At 50.0% G+C, this 19,546-nt stretch overlaps 1 protein-coding gene across 2 annotated transcripts in view; it reads left to right on the top strand.

The window, feature by feature from the left end:
• Positions 1–19,546, top strand: part of FER1L5 (fer-1 like family member 5) — a 53,707-nt gene that overhangs the window by 2,231 nt on the left and 31,930 nt on the right. For both annotated transcript variants that reach the window (XR_011425918.1, XM_023618638.2), the window contains exons 3-18: positions 555–646; positions 1,368–1,476; positions 3,099–3,153; positions 3,594–3,703; positions 5,843–5,971; positions 7,082–7,144; positions 7,877–7,927; positions 11,362–11,392; positions 12,019–12,134; positions 12,361–12,484; positions 12,920–12,972; positions 14,577–14,645; positions 17,482–17,525; positions 17,614–17,696; positions 17,771–17,865; positions 18,831–18,959. Coding sequence is in view for 1 of the 2 variants with exons in the window: in XM_023618638.2 (XP_023474406.1) it covers positions 555–646; positions 1,368–1,476; positions 3,099–3,153; positions 3,594–3,703; positions 5,843–5,971; positions 7,082–7,144; positions 7,877–7,927; positions 11,362–11,392; positions 12,019–12,134; positions 12,361–12,484; positions 12,920–12,972; positions 14,577–14,645; positions 17,482–17,525; positions 17,614–17,696; positions 17,771–17,865; positions 18,831–18,959 (1,353 nt within the window). In the remaining variant the exon portion in view is untranslated. The remainder of the gene's footprint in view (positions 1–554; positions 647–1,367; positions 1,477–3,098; positions 3,154–3,593; positions 3,704–5,842; positions 5,972–7,081; positions 7,145–7,876; positions 7,928–11,361; positions 11,393–12,018; positions 12,135–12,360; positions 12,485–12,919; positions 12,973–14,576; positions 14,646–17,481; positions 17,526–17,613; positions 17,697–17,770; positions 17,866–18,830; positions 18,960–19,546) is intronic.

The raw sequence follows: 19,546 nt of genomic DNA, 5'->3' as shown, positions 1-19,546 counted from the left end.
TACCCCAGGAGTGAGGCTGGGTCCAGGCTGTCCTCAGAAGGGAGAGGACAGGGAGCCTCAAAGGCTTTACCCAAGGCTGGGGCATCTTGGCCTGGGAGTAGCCTCTGAGCTGACAAGGCTGTGAAGGCCTGAGGGCCACAACAGCCATATCTGCCCATAGCTGTTCTTGGACAGACTCTGGGGATGGGCATAGTACAGCCCATCGTGTCCAACTGGGCCATTCTAATGTTCCCAGAAACCTGAAGCAAAGATAAGGCTCCCTGTGCAGGATCTCATCTTCCATCCATCCATGTCCTCCCTCGCTTGGTTCCCAAACCTCTTAACTACTAACACGCCCATGATACTACAGCTAAAGTCACGGGAACCCAAATAGGATGCCCAGCACCTTGGTGAAAAGTAGCAAGGCCTTCCTCTTAGCAAATTAGACTTGGGGGAGGTTCCTCAGTTCAAGGGAAACACAGTGCCAGCCCGTTCCCTGCATCTTTTCTCATTGCCTAGAAGGATGGGAAGGGGGAGGTAGAGGAAGGATGCTGATCTCTCTGTGCCTCCCACAGACCATAATCTGGCACCTCTGGAACCGCCCCCTGAAAAATGACTCTTTCCTGCAAATCATCCTTCGGGACATGGGCTCAATAAAGAAAGAAAGGTGAGTCAGAGAGAGGTAGGAGGTGCCTGACTCTAACGAAAGCTACAGCAGATGCTGCATCTCTAGTCCACAACTCACTCAGGCACAAGGACCAGAACCCACTTCGGCCAGTTAATGAAAAAAAAAAAAAGGGAGATTTGTGGAAAGGTAGCAAGGCTAGGAGTGCAGATTGACTAGAACCGGGAACCTGGGAACCCAGGAGCAGATCTGTCTCTTCTGAAGCTACTGGATCTCAAGTCTCTGGTTCTCTCTGCCCAACCCTGGCTTCCCATCACACCCCGATTCTAGTGCCCAGCTGAGACTCACATCCCACTGAGGCCGAAGCTACAGTATCCTAGGTCAAAAATTCCTAGGACAGAGAATCTGATTGGCTCAGCTTCGGTCAGGTGTCTATTTCGTGATCCAATCAGCTGTTACTTGGCAGAGTTCTCATTCCAGAAGAGTGTGGGAGCAGTTTCTGGGAAGGGACTGGGCAGGGCAGAGCCAGTAACTGGGGCACCCACTGCCCAGGAAGCCCCAAAGCCAGTTAGTTCCCAGAGACTTGAGAGTCCTGCGCCCTCTGGTGGATGCTCCCCATCACTGCATTCTTCCTTCAGCCTCTCTTCGTGGATAACACAGTCTCTAGGAGAAAAAAGAATCTCTAGATAAAATCATGCCTTGAACAGAGAAGGACATCCTTTTCCCTGGCTCAGGATCTCATACCTGCTCCTCATTTCCCCAGGTTCATGGGCCTGGCCACAATAATGCTCACGCCCTTGGTGAAAAAACCCAGAGAAGTGCTTTTTGTGAAGGACCTGACCCTGCTCAACCATTCCATGAAGCCCACAGAAGTGAGTCGGGCCCCAAGAAGGGTGGCTGGAGGAGTAGGGGCAGCCAGTAAAGCTGGGCTACTCAGCTCCAGCAGAGGCCCAGTGTCCCCACCCAGAGAGTGCTTCCTGCCCCGGGGGGGCCTCATCACACGGCCATCGTCCCCCCGACTTTTCCATCCCACCATCCATCCTCCTACCCACCATTCCACCCTTAACCCACCTGTTTAGATTGATTATTTATTTGATTGTCCACTGGATATCAGCAACTGTGCTAGGCCTGGGATACAAAATTGAACGAAACCCACGGTCTGTTGGAGTGGGCACCACTCGGTGACAAGTGCTCCAGCACACAGGTACCAGGGTGAGTAAAACTAGGTCGCTGAGATCAGGAGGGAATGACTGATTCCACTTGGGAGGTAATGGAAGGCTTTACAAAGGTAATTAAAACGTGTGGAAACAAACGAAGACCAACCAAATGAGAACAAGCAAAGGCTAGTTATTCAGAGCTTTCTATAGCAGGTGAGTCAGCCACCATCACTCGTGTTTTGGCAGACACTCAAAGGCAGGCAGAGGAGTGGGAAAGCTTTATCGTGGAAAAAAGGGAAGACTCCAGGTGTGCCCCAGTTGGAGGCTGTTGGCATGGGGAAGCTGGAGGAGGGCTAACTGGAAGCGGGGCATCCTGTGTGATGGGTTAGGGGTGTGTATTTGACTTTCTCCGGTAGGTCCTAAGCTGCAGATGGGGACAAAAATTAGGGAAGCTGTCAGTTATTAACCAAGTCCTGGCCATTTGAGCTGATTGCTATTGTTAGGCTTTCTGGATTTGCTAGAGCTGGTGGTCAGACTTCCTATAAGGCTGACTTACAACAGGCTGGCTTCCTGGGCTGGTTACTGCAGATACTAGTTGGTTTCCTGGGCTGATTGCTGTGGACTGTGGGCCAGAGTTCCATTTTTATATTTGGTCTGGCCACCGTCCATCTGGATATTCAGTTTCTCAGGCGAATCTTAAGGAGGGATGTGAGTTTACCCAATGGACAGGAAAGGAAGACGATCCCAGGCAGGAGTATAAGGTGCTTGTGTGAAGGCTGGAGGGAGAAATAGGCAGCAGGGCAGGCTCAGGAGGGTGAGCACACAGAACAGAGGGCATGAAAGGGGGGAGGGCTGAGACTGGGTGTGCGGCCAGGAGCCAGAGGTGAAAGCCCTTGTGGTCTATGCTGGTGAGTTGTGGCTTTACTCTTTAGGGCACTTAGGGAGTGTTTAGGGGGCAATTCCAGAGGATGGATGGGTAGTGAGGGCACTTGGAGGCAGGAGGTCGGTTATGGGATTTTGGGCTAAGAGCAGAGCTGTTAGCATCAGTAATTCTCGGCTCGCCCCAAGTCCCCTCTCTTTCTCCTCTACCTATCTACATGGCTCCCCTATTCTCCAAATCCTCTCTACTGTAACCCACTGCTCTCTCCCCCCTAGTTCATAACCTCCCACCACCCCAGACTGCACAGGCCCTTGTGGTTTGGGCCTGTATGAGGGTCGGCATTGCTCCACCCAGGACGACTAGGCATGAACCCGCCAGGCTGGGTGGGGTTCCAGTGCTATCACTTGGCCAAGGATTGCAGGATCTGGCTTACAGCTCCCCTGCCTTTCCCTTGCAGTGCACTGTCACCCTACAGGTGGCCCTTATGACCCACCAGGATATTGAGAAGACAGGTATGTCCTTCCATGGAGCTTACCCCTGCCCTTCTTCAAGTATAGCTGGATGGGCTCTTTGAAACCTTCGAGACCCATCCCTTGAGGCCTGCAGAAGGACTGTAACCAGGTTATGGTCTAGAGGCTAGATCTCCAGACACCTGGCTGAGGCCATATCACCCCAATATGTCCACTTGTCATCTCTAGATGTAAGACCCAGCCTCCAGTGGGCTACAAAGGGAGGCAAAGATGGCCATTTCCGGGAGCCCCCATGTATGGAGAGTGGGGCCCGGGGTTACTGAGGGTAGGAGGAGACCCATGGGAATGTTCTGGGGAGGACATGTGCCCCTATCAGGGCTTCTTGGCCATGTTTTTAGTTAGGAGCTGGTCCTTGGGGGAAATGCATCAAAACCTCCTGAGCGCCAGCCTCTGAGAACCCACCCTGGACTGTGTTTCCCCAGGGGATGAAGACCTCCTGGGCACAGCTACACGAGAAGCAGCCAAGCAAAAACTGATGGTTCCTGGCTCTGCCATTCCCAAGGCTCTGTCCTCAAAGCCTGAACACTTTCAGGTGAGCTTCTTCCAGGTTGAAAGGCCACATGATCTGTCTACACCCTCACCATGTTCCCAGGCCGTCCCTGCCTCTCCACAAAGTCGTGGCAGAGGGTCGGAGCTTCACACTGGGCTACAGGTCCTCAGACCCTCACCGCATCCCCTGCTCCTGCAGGCATCATTCTGGGGAACTTCTGCATGTGGCTAAAGCTAGATACTTTCAGTGAGGCAAAAGGAGGCACTGGTGCTTGTGAACCAACAGCCCTGGTAGATGCTGGGGAGGCAGAGCAGAAGGCCTGGACCTTGCCCTTTGGGAGTCCTCAGGGTTGTTGACAACACAAGGCTAGCTACAGGCAAGATGAAATTAACTGCACAGGAGAAACGGAGGAGAGTTTGAGGGGATCTATGGGGAGGTCTCCAGGTTCCAGTGCGAATTCTAGAACCCCCATCCCACTCCCTCTGATCTCCAGCCTGTGACCTAACACTTCCGCCATGATTTTGCCTGTTCCCTGGCCTGCCACTCGCTCGGGAGACTGGGAGCCATCCTCGACTGCCCCTCTTCCTCCCCCGACCCCCTGCCTCCAGTCACTGGCCAAGGCCAGTTCTCAATATCACCTGACTGCACCCACTTCTCCATCGCCACTGCCATTCCTTGGCCTGAGCCACCACCATTGGTTCCCCGGACCACCTTGATAGGCTCCTCCCGAACTCCCAGCCTCCAGTTCTCTCCTGTTCATTCTTCAGTCATGTGGTCTTTCAAAGATGTCATTCTCGCCACGCCATGCACTTGCTTTAAAATGTCCTTAAAAATGAGAACACCCCAATATCCTCAGGATAAAACCCAAACTCCTTATAATGGCTTCTCAGGCCCTTGATAACCCAAGCCTGCCCCTCCAAGCCATCTTTCCCCTGCTCCTGCCCCTCCCCACCTGGCACTATCATCCTGGACAACTTGCAGTCCCATTCTCAAGCCTCTCTCTCTAGCAGCCAGGTCTTTGCACTTGCCGTTGCCTCCTTTGCAGTACCTTCCCCCTCCCTGCTGGGTCAGTGTGCCCAAATCACCACCCTTCCTATGTATTAGAGGTTAGGGCAAAATTGTGGCATGAGGGCTGTTTGCCTGCTTTGAACCGCTCTTGTCTCTGATGGTCAGGTAGCTGCATATGTGTCAGTTCCTGAAGGGTCTCTGGACTTGATGGAGGCGCAGGAGACCTCATGGAGAATGGCTGGACCCATGGCCTGGATTGGGAGAGCTGTATGCTGTTTACTACCCGTAGTAAGAAGACAAGCTCCCATGACTGTGCCCTGCTAGCCACTGTCATCTCCAGTGCCTTCTCCCTCGGGCCTTAGCCAGCCTGTATCTTACATGGACTCCACGTTGCTCTTCTCCCTCTGGCCTTCGAATTCTAGGCTCAGATGTCATAGTCCCTTTACTGGCTCTCACAATAGTACATAAAAGCAGCAGAAGAAATCACAAATCAGAGATCAAATCACAGATCATAGATTTAACTGCAGGGAACTTTAAAATTTTCAATTCCTTTAAAAGATCAGGGACAAAAGTGAAAAACGAACTACATATTGAGAAACATTAGATTTTCTTTCTCTATTCTGTAATAAGCCCATACCAACAGAGAAGAGAAACACTAAGTGCACACAAGATAAAAAGGGCAAAGAAGTGGGGGTAGCAGTTCCCATAAGAGGGGACAGAAGGAGCCAAGGCATCCCCAGGGCTTGTCCTTGCCTGAGGCCAGCTCCTAGCCTTCTCCCTGTGGCTTCTCTTCTATCCACAGTAGATGTTTCTTTTTTTTTTTAATTTGCTGAGGAAGATTAGCCCCAAGTTAATATCTGTCGCTCATTTTCCGGGGTTTTTTTTGCTTGAGGAAGATTAGCCCTGAGCTAACATCTGTGTCAATCTTCCTCCACTTTATATGTGGGTCGCTGCCACAGCATGGCTGACAAGTGGTGTAGGTCCGCACCCGGGATCCAAACCTGTGAACCCAGACTGCCAAAGCGGAGCACGCCGATCTTAACCACTACACCACGAGGCCGGCTTCCGCAGTAGATGTTTCTTATCACAACATTTTGTTCCTTTAGAGAAGAGTCCCTGGGAGAGGGTCCTCTGGGCCCCCAACATCAAGGTCCCCCCTTTTCTCTTCTGTAGGTCCGAGTGAAGATATTTGAAGCCCGACAGCTTATGGGTAACAACCTCAATCCGATGGTGAAGTTGGTCATTGGAGGCCATCAACAGCGCACGCGGATCAAGATGGGGAACAACCCTTTCTTCGATGAGGTGGGCCGCATGTGCCCTTCAGGGCTGAATGGGACTCTTGGGCCCACTGGGCCAGTCAGGGGCTGGGCATTTCTTGCAGGCAGCTGGCAAGCTTTCTTCTTGACTCAGGTGTTTTCGTTTGTTTCTTCCACAAACATTTACTGAGCACCTACCAAGGGCCATGCACTGTGCTTGGCACTGGAGATACAGAAGGAAGAACTCGCAGTCCTGCATTTAAGGAGCCTGTGGTCTGTGGGGGGCTTGGCTTCTGAACAGGGAAACAATGACAGTGGGAACAAAGACTGGGGTTGACAGAGATCTGAGAGTGCCTTTAATGCAGCCATGAAATGCAGGCCCAGACCGTGTACGTCTTGTCACTGCTGGAATCCCAAATTGTAGCATTGTGTCTGATACACAGTAGGAACTCCATCAATACTCGTTGAATTAATTGGCAAATAGACAAACAAATAAAAGAGAAAAGCAGAGTGGGAGCAGGGAGGAGTGGGTGACAAGGACTCAGGAAAGGCTCCCAAAACCTTGAAGGAAATGTCTACCAGGGAAAGAGGGACAGGGTGGGGAAAGATAATTCAGGAGAAAGGAATAGGGTTTTCAGAGGCTTGGAAGCATGAAGCAGCAGGATTTGTTGGCAGCCCTGTAGATCTGGGTGTGGCTGGAGGGGAGCGGCTGGAGGGGAGCCTGCAAAATGGGCTCAGGCCCTGTTGTGGATGGCAATTGGGAGCCAAGGAGGGACTTAAGTAGGAGAGTGACAGGGCCAGGTTTGTATTTGGGAAAGGAAGTTCTGGCTGCAGCAGGGAGTGGGGGTGGAAAGGACTGACAGGGCAATCTAGAAGGAGGCAGAGGCTTGAATCTCCACAGGGCAGCTACTGCTCATGACAGGTTCTCCAGGGATCTCCTGCCCCTGCCCTTTAATTGGGCGGAAAACCCTCCAGGAGCCTGGAGGATTTTCTGCTTCCTGAGAAAGAAGGTGAGGACGGTAGTAAGCTGAAAGTTATTGAAATGGCAAATAAACAGGAAGTAGCATGTTATTCTGAGGCTTCAGGCTCACTGAGTCCCTGGGTGAAGCAGTGGAAGAAACATCGTCCACCCCTTCCCCCATTCTCTCTGCTTCAGATCTTCTTCCAGAATTTTTATGAGGTTCCTGCAAAGTTCTTTGATGAGATCATCTTAATCCAGGTGAGGAGCCAAACAAGATGCGTCCACTTCCTTGTCCCACCTCAATTCTGGGAAGCATTTCAGCCCCCCAGCCCCACTCTTAGAGCCAGAGTCACCTCAGATGGTCTTTCTGACCCCAAGGCAGCACCTCCACCACCTTCTTCACTCCCAAGCAGCCCAGACTCCCCATTCATTCATGCGACAAACGTTATGGAGGGCCCTGCCCTAGGTGCTGAGATGAACAAAGCAGCCTCTTCCCAAGTGCCAGGATTCTCACGCCACCAAAGGACTCCTCAAATGTCCCCTCAACCTGGGACGTTCCACGCCTCAACCAGAGGGAGCCCTGTTATAGAGGTGAACATTGTTTATCAAGTGCCTCCTATGTGCCCAGCACAGGGTAAGGAGAACAAGAGGCCCCTCCCTTGAGGAGGTCACATGTTCTTGGGAACGCAAGCACACCGGAAACAACCAGGACAACGTGCCCTGAAGACAGCTGAGTGCAATGCTTTGCTTTGTGTTGACCAAGTGAATCATCCTCTCTGATCAATTTCCTCATCAGCAAAATGGAACTAGAAATCTGAACCTCACAGGGTTTCTCTGAGAATTACACGGGAAAAGCTATGTGGAAGGGTCAGCCATTAGGAAGTGTTGATAATCGGGGAGAATCCTGAATGTGCCCTTACAATCCCTCCCATGGGGTGGGGGAAAGCGGGGTTGTGAATAACTGAGATCTTTCTGGGAATTGCCCTGCAGGTGATGAATTCCTCAGTGATGAGATTCAATTCAGAGATCGGGAGATTCCAGGTGAGCACTGGATGGAGGAGGAGGTTTGGTGAAATTGTTAGAGACCCCCTCCAGGGTCTATGCCCCAGTCTAGGGGAAATGACGTGGGTTTTTCAGCAGAAAGATCCTGATTTGGATCCACCAACCAATTGGGAGATTTAGACAAGTTATTCTGAGCCTCTATTTCCTCATCTGCAAAATGGGGATAATAATATACTCAACCCACAGGGTCCTTGTGAGGATTAAAATATGCAACATTTATGAAAGCATGGGGCCATGGTAAATTCCCCACACTTGTGATACGATGGACACAGTCCAAACTTCTTCCAGGGTGGAAGCAGAAGATCCAAAAAGGCCAGCCTAATTGTTAGAGACCCAGAGAAAGCTTGCTCCCTGTGAGGAGAGAGGAAAAAGATTTGCTTTGGAAAGACACAGACTGAGAGCTGAGGAAGGTTTACACAGTCATGCAGGGCTAAACTAAGATTCTCCAAATCCAGAAAGATCAGGAAAATAAGTTTGTCAGATTAAACACAAGAGGCTCCGTTAAGTTTGAATCTCAGACAACAAATACTTTCTAAATCTAAGTCTGTCCCACATCTCGCATGGCTCCTCATGAAGTATTGCAGGGGACATATGGACACGAAAAAAGTAGTCGTTGTTTACCTGTAATTCAAATTTAAGCTGGCATTTGTATTTTTATTTGCTTAACGTGGCAGCCCCTGAAAAGGGGCCCCACCCTTGGGAAAGGCAACTTTGAGACAAATCAAAATGTGTTCTTTCTCACCACTTGGAATAAGCACAGGACCAGCCAAGACCTGCCCCTCCCCCATCCCACCCTCAAAGGAGCAGCACAGGGTGAGCAATTAAGAGCCTCCCGAGGGGTTAGATGGCAGGAGGTCAAAAACGTGCTTTTGACAAAGGTCACTGTGCAATTTCCCAACAATGACTAACGATATGATCTGTTGAGTAAGTTATAGAGGTCAAAGGAAATCTGACCTTTTTTTTTTCTTAGTATTACTCTTTTGGAAAATCTCAAACATACACAAAAGTAGAGAGAACAGTGCCATGAATTCCCACATCCTTATCGCTCAACTTCACCGATTCATTGCCAATCACCTTTTATCTACACCCGGCCCACCTCCCCTCCCCTACTGGATTATTTTGAATCAAATCTCAGACTATCCTATCGTTTTATTTTTAAATATTTCAGTATGTATTTCTAAAACATAAAGATTTTATTAAGCATAACCAAATACAATTGTCACGTTTAGAAATCTTTATCATTCTTGGATAGCATTAAATGGCTAGTCAGTGTTCAAATTCCCTTGATTATCTTGTGAATTCCTTTTACAGTTTGTTCAAATCAGGATCCAAACCACGTGCGTACATTGCAGGTGGTTAATACGTATTTTTAGGTCTCTTTTATTCTGTTGGGCCCACTTCCTTTTTTTCCTTGAAATTTATTTGTTAAAGAAACTAGACAGTTTGTCCTGTAGAGTTTCCCCAGTCTAGATTTTGCTGATTGCACCTCCAGGGGATCATTTCACATGTCCCTCTGTCCAGGTATGTCCATCTGGAGGCTTGATCACACTTGGGTCAGTTATTTTGCAAGATGACTTCAGCAGGAGGCGCAGAATGTCCACTGATCTCTCTCTTTATGTTAACAGCTAGCGATGGTCACTGCCTACATCTATTGCTTCATTAGGGGTGACTGAGCTTTATTTTGTTTTGTACAACTTGACGTACAATTGACATACAACGAATTGCATGTATTTAAGATGGATAATTTAATACATTTAAAAATAAATATACGCCCATGAAACCATCATTACAATCAAGATAATGAATATGTCTATCCCATCTATCACCCCCAGAAGTTTCCTTGTGCTTCTTTGTAATTCTTTCCTCTCACGCTCATCCTGCCCCCTCTAATCCCCAGGTAACTACTGGTCTGCTTCCTGTAACTGTAGATTGGTTTGCATTTTCTAGAATTTCATATAAATGGAATCATACAGCATGTACTTCTTTTTTTTGCTTCTTTCACTCAGTATAATTATTTTGAGGCGCATCCATGTTGTTGCATGTATCAATGGTTTATTCTTTTTTATTGCTGAGTAGTAGTCCATTGCATGGATATACCACAGTTTCTTTGTCCATTCATCTGTTGATGGACATTTAGATTGTTTCCAGTTTGGGGCTATTACAATAAAGCTTCTGTAACATTGATGTATGCATCTTAGTGTGGACCTATGCTTTAATTTCTCTTGAGTAGATATGTAGAAGTGGAATGACTATCTCATATGGTAGGTCTATGTTTAACTTTTGAAGAAAATTCCTAACAGTCTTTCCCCAAAATTCAAATAGGTTTTACCATTTTATATTCCCCTGACTGGTGTATCAGAGTTCCAGTTGCTCCACATTCTCATCAACGCTTGATATAGTCCATCTTTTCTATTTTAGCCATTCTAATTATGTGTAGTGGTATCTCACTGTGATTTTAATTTATACTTCCCTGGTGGCTAACGATGTTGACCATCTTTTCATGTGCTTCTTTGTCATCTATATATCTCCTTTGGCTAAATGTCTGTTCAAATCTTTTGCTTATTTTCATTGTGTTGCTTGTTTTCTCACTATTGAGTTTTGAGATTTTCTTATATATTTCTTATATCTTATATATTCTGGATACAAGTCCTTTATCAGATACATGATTTCGAAATATTTTCTCCCAGTATATGACTTGTTCTTTCATTTTCTTAACAATGTCTTTCAAAGGGCAGAAGTTTTACATTTTGATGAAGTCCAATCTATCAAATTTTCCTCTTATGAATCGTGCTTCTGTTACTGTATCTAAGGAGTCTTTGCCTACCTAACCTAAGACGGTAACTGAGTTTTAAAGCAGGCCTACATGCAGGATTTGGGCACTGCTCTATGGCACCTTCAGATGTGGGTTACAAGGGTGGCCTGAATGTTCTGTGGCGCCTGGCCCCACACCACCTTCAATCCTGTGCCACATCCCTCAGGCCTCAGTCAGAAGCTGTCTCCCAGGGGAAAGGGAAAACCCATAGCCTCTGCCAACTCCTCCCTTGACCATCCTTTTCCCCAGGACAGGAGACACACTTCCCTCCAGAGATAGGGAAGAGTCAATGCTCTGTTGGCCAGGCAGGGCTGCGTGGTGGTTAAGGATCCTTTCAATCAGGCCTCCTCACTACTTGTAAGACTTTGGGAACTTCTCTCAAACTCAGTATCCTCTTCTGTAGAGTGGAGGTGATAATGAACCAACTTCCAGGCTGTTGTAAAGATTAAAGGAGTGAGGGCTGGGCAAGTGCTTGCGCCCCGGGGAGTGAGGGCAGGGCAAGTGCTTGCGCCCCGTGGCTAGGACTGTCCTCAGGCTAGCTGGCATTCTGGAGCTTGGCTGGAGGACCTAACTAATCTTTACTCCACTCTTGTCTTTTCAGACAGATATTGGGTTTATCTACCATTCTCCAGGTAGGTAACAGTTGTTGCAAATATGTGTGTCTTCTGAGAAAAATCAGGCCAAATGTCAAAACATCTCAAAATCCCTGTATATTCAACATATGGGGGGAGAGTATTAGAGCATATGAATTATTTTCTGTACTTGATAATATTTTACTGTAATTTATCTTGTTTTATAGTAACATCTTTCTCTGCAAAACTCAAGGCATCCCTTTGGGTCAAATGCTAACCTTTTATTGCACCCTTGGGTTGAATTTCCATTTCTTGAGGCCAGTGTTGGGGGATTGAAGTTTGAGCAGTGGTTTCCACTGTGACCTGGCCGTAACATACACACCAGGTTGGGGTTGGGGCTTAGGTTTGGGGAAAATGCTTGCCTTTTTCAGACAAAGACAGTAACAACTGTAAGTTCCCAGGTTGGGAAAGAGGGGTCCCTATTTCCTGAAGGCAATCACAGCCTTGTGAGTGCACTATTTTTGCTTAATGGTAGGAATGACTGACTCCCATTTTCTGCTACTGGATAGGAACCAGAACATATGAGATTTGTCTCCACATCCCTCTCCCAGAGAAACAAAGACTGGTTTCAGGGAAGAAGAATGGAGACTGGAGGCTGGTCTCCCATGGGCCCTCTGCCTCTCCAGGTCACACACTCCTGAGGACGTGGCTAGGCCTCTGCCAGCCAAATGAACCCAACAATGGTGTGAGAGGCTACCTGAAAGTCACCATCTGTGCCCTTGGTGTGGGAGACCAGGCCCTGGTGAGGCTGCCCCCCCTACACACACCCCAGAAATATTTCCTACCCTGGCTGCTTCTGTGGCTCTCAAAGTGGTCATTGACCTTCACGTGCTTTCATTTGTCTACTGTGTCACTTCAGGGTTGTCCACCCTCCCTGTACCAAGTGGAAGGTCGGGGAAGCCAAATCTGGTGGCCCCGGTTGTGACCTCCCTATGACGCTGACCCTGCCAGCTCTCTGGTCTCTCTAGGTAGATCAACGGCTTCCCTACGGGGTTCAGGGCGCCACCCCTCGGATCTTCAGGTCAACGGTGGCCCCCGTCAAAGTGGCCCACTTACAGTTCTTCATCTACTGCGCAGAGGACCTTCAGCTCAGTTAGAACCAGGGTGGCAGGGAGGGGCGACTCTGAGGTGCCCTACGTAGCGGCACCCTGGAGTCTCATGGGACTTCCCTGCTCCTCTTTGACACTAACCTAATTTGGGGTGGGAGAAGAGAGTAAAACTGAAATCCAACAAGAATTGTTTTATGAAGGCCCTGTAGACGCCCTTTAAAGTGGGTCATATGCCCCTGACCTGTCTTTGATGCCCAGATAAAGACTCAAGGCTCCCTACACCAGCCCCCACCCCTGCTGCCATTATGTGCCATATCTCATAACGGCACCTAGAAATAGAGTGGAAATGGGAGAGGTTGCCCAGGGGGCACCAAACCAAATTATAGGGGAGAGTTTTAAGTTGTTCTGTCACCTCCATTTCCTTCTCCTAAAAAAAAAATGATGCTGTCTCAGAAATCTTTTAACTTCTTGTTCACAGAGAAACACTACTCAGTGAGTCCTGCGTTGGAGGTGGAACTAATTGGGGAAAAGGTAAGAGTAGAAAAGGTCTGAGGCTTAGAGAAATTGTCACTTGGAAAAAAACGGTGTGGTGAAAAGAGTGGGTTGGTGGGCAGACCCCAGGAATCGTATCCCAGTTCTCTCATTAATGGGATGTGACCCCATTGGACCAGGAGCTCCGTGAGGGTGGAGGCCATGGCTGAGTCACCCTGTATCCCAGAGCTGTGCCCACTGCCTTGCGTGGAGACATGCCACTGAAAACCAAATATGCAAATGTACAGATGAGTGAATGAAGGAATGAAACAACAGGCATCAGCATGCCCGCGAATGCACAACCTTGAAACTGTCACCGTCCCCTTTGGGCCTCATTTTCATCATCTATAAATTGAAGGTTCTGGGCAAGAGAGTTGCTGACATTCCTTGAACCTCTATGAATTTGTCGTTAGTGCCAGCAAGTCAATTCTGAGTCCTAGGGACCCTGTGGACAGCAGAGCAGAACCTGCTCTGTCTTTTGCCACCATCCTCTCACTTCTGGTGCCATATCAGACCGTGGTCTGCTGCTATTCACAGGGTTTTCATGGCCAATTTTTTGGAAGTATGTGGCTAGGTTCTTCTTTTTAGTCTGTCTTAGTCTGGAAGGTCTACTGAAACCTGTCCACCATGGGTGACCTTCCTTGTATTTGAAATACTGGTGGCACAGCTTTCAGCATCACAGCAACATGCGGCCACCACAGGATGACAACCCACAGATGAGTGGTGTGGTTCCCTGACCGGGAAACGAACCCAGGCCGTGGTGATGAGAGCAAACAGAATAGCACTTTCCAAAATGCCAATGTGCAGAAAAAGGATCCTGTGTTCAAACTTGGGGAATATTGGGTTAAAGTCAAACAGGTTTGTCTCAGGACGCATGAACCATCATTCCCACCATATTCTACCTATTAGAAGAAGTCATTAAATTCAGCTCATACAAGGGGAGGGAGATTAGTGTCCACCTTTTGAAGGGAGGAGTATAAAGGATTTGTGGACATAATTTTAAAGCACCACCCTGAGTATTTCTTTCCCAACGAGTGGTTTGGGTCCTCCTGATCTAGGTGAGATGCTCTTGGGCGGTAGGTGGTGCACATTTTTCAAAAAATTTAATATTTCTGTGTTTTTCTTAGTGTGTATTAAAACATTTAACTAATCCAACTAACCCTGGATTTCACTGACATGATTGCTTAGAAGAAGGCTAGGTTTAAAAACTAAGTGATGCTCTGAAAAAGGGCATGCCGTTGTATGCTGCTGCCATCGGCATTGTTTTTGCCCACTTTTCTGTTGGGATCTTAGTGTTTATCTAACAAAATCTATGTGTATGCCCTCATATAATAAAGCTAGTAACACTATATTTATTTTTAAATTAAGTCCATTGAAAGTTGATGGAAAAGTATTAAGGAATCTAGATCTGGGCAGGCACACGAAGACCTGAAGTTGCCGCAGATGAGAAGTTATCAGCGTGTCTGCAGACCGGGGCCTCCCACGATCAGCCCTGTGCTGCAGGCAGCGTCCACCTGTGGGCTGGATGGGACGGGCTGGAAGGTGAGGCCAGCGGAGGGAGGAGGGGACAGGCTGGCACTGACACTGCTTTGGGATGTTCCCAGCTCAAGACAAACGTGAAGAACCATACCGAGAACCCGATATGGAACCAGATCTTGACCTTCCAGATTCAGGTACCGCTGTTCCCTCATGCCCACCTTCTTCCTCCTGCCCCACAAACGGAAGGGACAACTGGGTGGTTGAGTTGGGGTGTGGATGGAAAGTAGGGGCCAAGGAGCATGTGAGGGGAAGTTGGGGCTCTGCCTGATAGGGAGCATGAGGAAGCCCAGAACATATTACAGAAAACTTTACGCTATTTATCTAGTACTAAGAAATGAGTGGGCCATACAGCTGAACTTCCCAGAGAACTTAAATGTGCCCTTTCACCTATATTATAAAACAAAACAAGGGGCTGGCCTGGTGGCACAGCCATTAAGTTCGCAAGTTCCGCTTCAGCGGCCCAGGGTCCGCAGGTTCAGATCCCCGTTGAGGATATGGCACCACTTGGCAAGCCATGCTGTGGCAGGCGTCCCACATATAAAGTAGAGGAAGATGGGCATGGATGTTAGCTCAGGGCCAGTCTTCTTCAGCAAAAAGAGTAGGAATGGCAGCAGATGTTAGCTCAGGGCTACTCTTCCTCAAAAAAAAAAAAAAAATCACTTTAAAGACTCATTCTAAATTGTATTGTGCATTTTCTTATCTTCTAGGCAAAGTAGCCTGAATATAATTATAGCTGTTTGTTGGTGGTGTAGAGGCGTCATGGGAACATAGTTATTCTGCGGGCTACATGTAGTACAGGGCTATTTGTTCCTGTACTAAGTGGCCCTGAGATGCTCTTCTTTGTGGAGTTCTGAGGTCTGATTTTCATAGCCTTTCAGTCCTCCTCAGTCACCCGTCAGCGGTGCGCATGCCCGTTCTCTCGAAGCCCTGGGAGAGCCTTGAGTGCCTCTGCCTCCATGCCAGGCTTCCGAGCTGCGTGTAAAAGAAGAGCAGGCAATTCTGAGAGGGAACCGGAGTGCTCTCGTGAGGGGGAGTGCACAGAACTTTGTGTGGCATCTATTTGGTGACCCAGAGAGAGTTTCGCTTTTCTCGTATCTTGTATTTATGTGATGGGCAATTAGCTAACGAGCTCCCCTCTACCCTCCACCTTGCTTCTAGAAGCTTCCCCAATGTGCCTCCTGGTGAGTCATAATTTTTAACCATTCCTCATAATCCCCACCTTCTTGGGTGCTTTTATAGACCCTTAGAGTAGGGAGAGATTTTAGAGAGGGCCTCGTCCATCCCCCATCCTTGTTCCCTTCCCCCTCTGCCTGGCTGTGATGAGACCCGTGGCCAGGATTCTCAGTTGCTCTGTGGATGCTCAGAGCCTTAGGAGTCCTCCCTCATGTTCAGCTGCCTTCGGGCTCAGAAGCCAGTGGCATAGGCCAGGCCCTCCTCTGTCGTGAAAGCGGCCTCCCAACATTTGAAGATGTCCAGACCCTGGACCCTCCCCCATTTCCCACAGAACACAGTTTCTAGGGGTGGGGCCATTTGGATGCAGGCCTGACTGTCGCTAACCCTCTGGAGATGCAATCGGCAGATGGGAACTCACTCTGAAGTGGCAGGATGACCACACAGATGGTAGCATCTGAGGCCAGCTGGTCAGGACCCAGCAAGGCAGGATGCAGAGGGGAGGCACTGGTGAAAACGGGGGTGTGCCAGTTTACAGTCCAAGGACCCCAGGACAGGAGGGAAATCAAGACAGGGAACTGGGACAGGGGAGGAGAATCTCAACAGGGTGGATGAAAAGATGGCTCAGCCATGAATCAGAATTTGGAGGATTCAGAACCTTGGAAGACCTGGACGCCTGACGGCACCCGTCTCTCCACTCCCAGTGTCCTTCCTGACCCTGGCCATTTCCTCATTTCTTACACCCGGCTGCTCAGCTGGAAAGCTCTTTCCCTACTGCCCCTTGGTCCCCAGCCTCTGCAGCAAGGGGAGAATGGACCAGGAGAGGGGAGACCTGGGAGGGCTCCCGGCTGTGCCCCAGGCACCGTGAGGGGGTGAGGCCTCAGCAGAGAGGATTTGGGCCCCACCCAGGCCTCAACCCCAGCAGCTCTGATTTCCACACGGATTTTTTTGTGTTCATAATTGAGGGAAGCCTGTGGCAGAGTAGAGATAAGACTCAGAAGCTTGGGTTCCAATCCTGACTCCACCCCTTACTGTGTGACTGTGAGTAAGTCCCTCTGCCTCTCTGGGCCTCATTGCCCATCTGTAAATAGGAACAATCACAGCCCTCGCTGGGTTATGGCGGACTAGTGGTTAGGAGCTCTGAAGCTGCTTCAGCCCCTGCGTGTAACACGAGAACTTCAGGAACTCCACCTCTCTGTGCCTCAGTTTTCCTGTCTGAAAATGGGAATAACAGCACCTGGCTTGTGGGGTTGTTGGGAGGAGTCACTCAGTGATCCACATGGATCATTGAGCACAGGCCAGGGGACAATGGAAACCCTCCCCAGAGTGGCAGCTATTATTATTTATTCTTTGAAGAGATAGATGTCCTGCTGTTTAAAAGTCAACTGCTAACCCTGATGGAGACATTCCAGGCCCACAGCCTCCCCAGGAGATGGTTTGGTAAACATGCACTCGGACCGTGAAGGGCCGTGTGTGGACGGCCGTCATCGAGCCCACAGTCAGGCGGACCCGGTCTTGCGGGTTCTGAGGCTCATGCAATTAGGGGGCTGCTGTAAGAACAAGAATACAAAACCATCATGGGACACGGTCCTAGGTCTCTCCCAGGGCCTCACAAAGGGCCCCAAAGCCAAAGGTCCATAACCTCCCATGGCAAATCCATCTGGGCTGCAGTTACACGGTTCATTGGTAACTGAGCCAGGCCTCGGGCCCAGACCCAGGACTTCCCAACCGCTCTCAGTCTCCGCGAGGACCAGACCATCTGAGCGGGCACCCACTGCTCCTCTCGCCTTCCCCTTGCAGCTGCCCTGCCTCTCCAGCTACATCAGGTTCAGAGTCTTGGACTGGTGAGCAACCGGGCGGAGGCTGAAAAACAAGCGGGGAGGAGAAAATCAGAGGCGGCAGGGGCTCAGCTAGCAGCGGGTTTCTCTCCAGCCCCAGGAACAACTGCCGGGATGAGATAGGGACTGTCAGCCTGTCCCTCAACCAGATCTCATCCACCGGAGCAGAAACCGAAGGCAAGCGAGCCCCGGCCCCAGCCTGCCGCCTCGCCCACCGGCATCCTGGCCGCTCTCACCCTCTCTTCTTGCAGGAATGTATTCGGGATTCCTACCCTGCTTTGGCCCCAGCTTCCTGACTCTCTATGGGGGTAAAAAGGCCCCTTTCAGGATCCAGGAGGAAGGCACTGTAAGCTTCTCATGTCCGCTCTGGGGAACAGTGGAGGTAAAACTGACCACATGCAGGGCACTGGGGCCTGGGAAATGCCTGAGCAGGGCCCGGTCCTGGTTTCTGGCCGCCACACTCTAGTAGAGGTCGCCTGGTCTGCAGTAAATGGCCACATAGACACGGCACTTGTGCTGTGGCACAAGAAAGGCACAGATGGAGCGCTCTGGGTGTTCACGGAGGAGGGGGCATTGCCACGAGGCCTCGGGTAAGGTTTTCAACAGGTGGAAAGGACACGAGACAAAAGAAAGGGCACCAGTAAATGCTGAAAAGCATTGGATTATTTCAGACTGGTGATAAATGACAGAAAGCCAACTCCAGTAGGCTTCAACTCGGGGAATGGAGCTAGGAAGGACTCCGAGCGAGGCAGAGCTGCAGGAAGCGGGACGTCCGGCCATTAGGTGGCTCTCCCTCTCACTGCATCTCGCATCATTTTAGCCGGGGCCTCATTCTTTCCTACTGCCGGCAGGCCTCCCTGCTGGGAACGCGGCGGTGGAAGCCTTTAATAGGGAGGCCAGGGAGGCCTTCTAATTGGCCTCCTTAGGTCAATGTGTGATCCCCTTGGACCAATCACTGTCGCCAAGGAGGCGGGGTATGCCCTGATTGGCCAGGCGGGGAGAGCCAACTCAGCAGTTACCACGGTCCCCTCCAAGCAGGATGCCTTTTGTGGGGAACGCGGCATTTCGAGTGGGCCAGCAGGTGGACTGCAACAGAGGAGCGGTGGGCCTAAGGGTGGAGAAGAGGGGTCAGGAACCAGGGGTTTCCTGGCACTGCCGCGTCTGGGGTTTCTGGAATTCCCCACTGTGATTGTGGGCGGCCCTGGGGAGGAAGTTGCAGACAGCCCCGTCTTTGGTGCACGGGTTTCCAGGGAGATTGGCCTGCTCTTTTTCTCTCATCTCTTTTCTCCCCGTTTTCCTCCCTGTTACTAGATTATTCCCCACTCTGTTAAAGATGGTTTAGCTTATCGAGGCCGAGTCTTCCTGGAGGTAGTCACCCAAATCAAGTCCCGTCAAGACTCTAGGATGAAGGATCTCTCCAATGAAGTGACCAGTGTGGAGGTAACCATGGAAACAGGTAACCCAGGAAGAAAGAGGCCCGCGGCCTGCCCCGGATCTTCTGACACTGCAGGAGGCCCTGGCCACCAGCTGAGTGCACTGCTGGGTGCACGAGGATGTTTGGTCAACCCGCCTGAGTCTTCACTAAGTCCCTGGGGGGCTTCATGCTATGCCAAATCCCAGGAGGTCATGGGACCCAGTAAAGACAAGATAAAGTTTTGGTTTAAGGAATGTGTAATCTAGTTAAGGAGAAATGATGTTCAAAGGAGTTTGGATTTCTTCCTGAAGGCAGGGGAGGGCCCGTGGGGCAGGAGAGGACAGGAGGAGCAGCGTTAAGAATAGACAAGAGTGGAGTAAGTTGGGCCACTCACTGTAGAGAAATGGGCGTACAGTCACGGGGGAGGAGAGCTGGAGAGGAGGGAGCAAGTTCCAGAGACTCTTTGGAAACAGAATGGCCAGAGCCAGCGGTTAACGGGACCTGAGAAGTGAGGCTGGCTCCCCTGAGCTGACGCCCGCTGCTTCCAGTGGCAAGGTGGTCAGGGGTGGCGCCTCACCATGGGCTCCCTGAAGGAGGAGCAGGGCTGGCAGAG

This window comes from Equus caballus, chromosome 15 (assembly GCF_041296265.1).
Source record: "Equus caballus isolate H_3958 breed thoroughbred chromosome 15, TB-T2T, whole genome shotgun sequence".
Lineage (NCBI taxonomy): Eukaryota > Metazoa > Chordata > Mammalia > Perissodactyla > Equidae > Equus > Equus caballus.
This window is presented reverse-complemented; position numbering and strand designations above follow the sequence as displayed.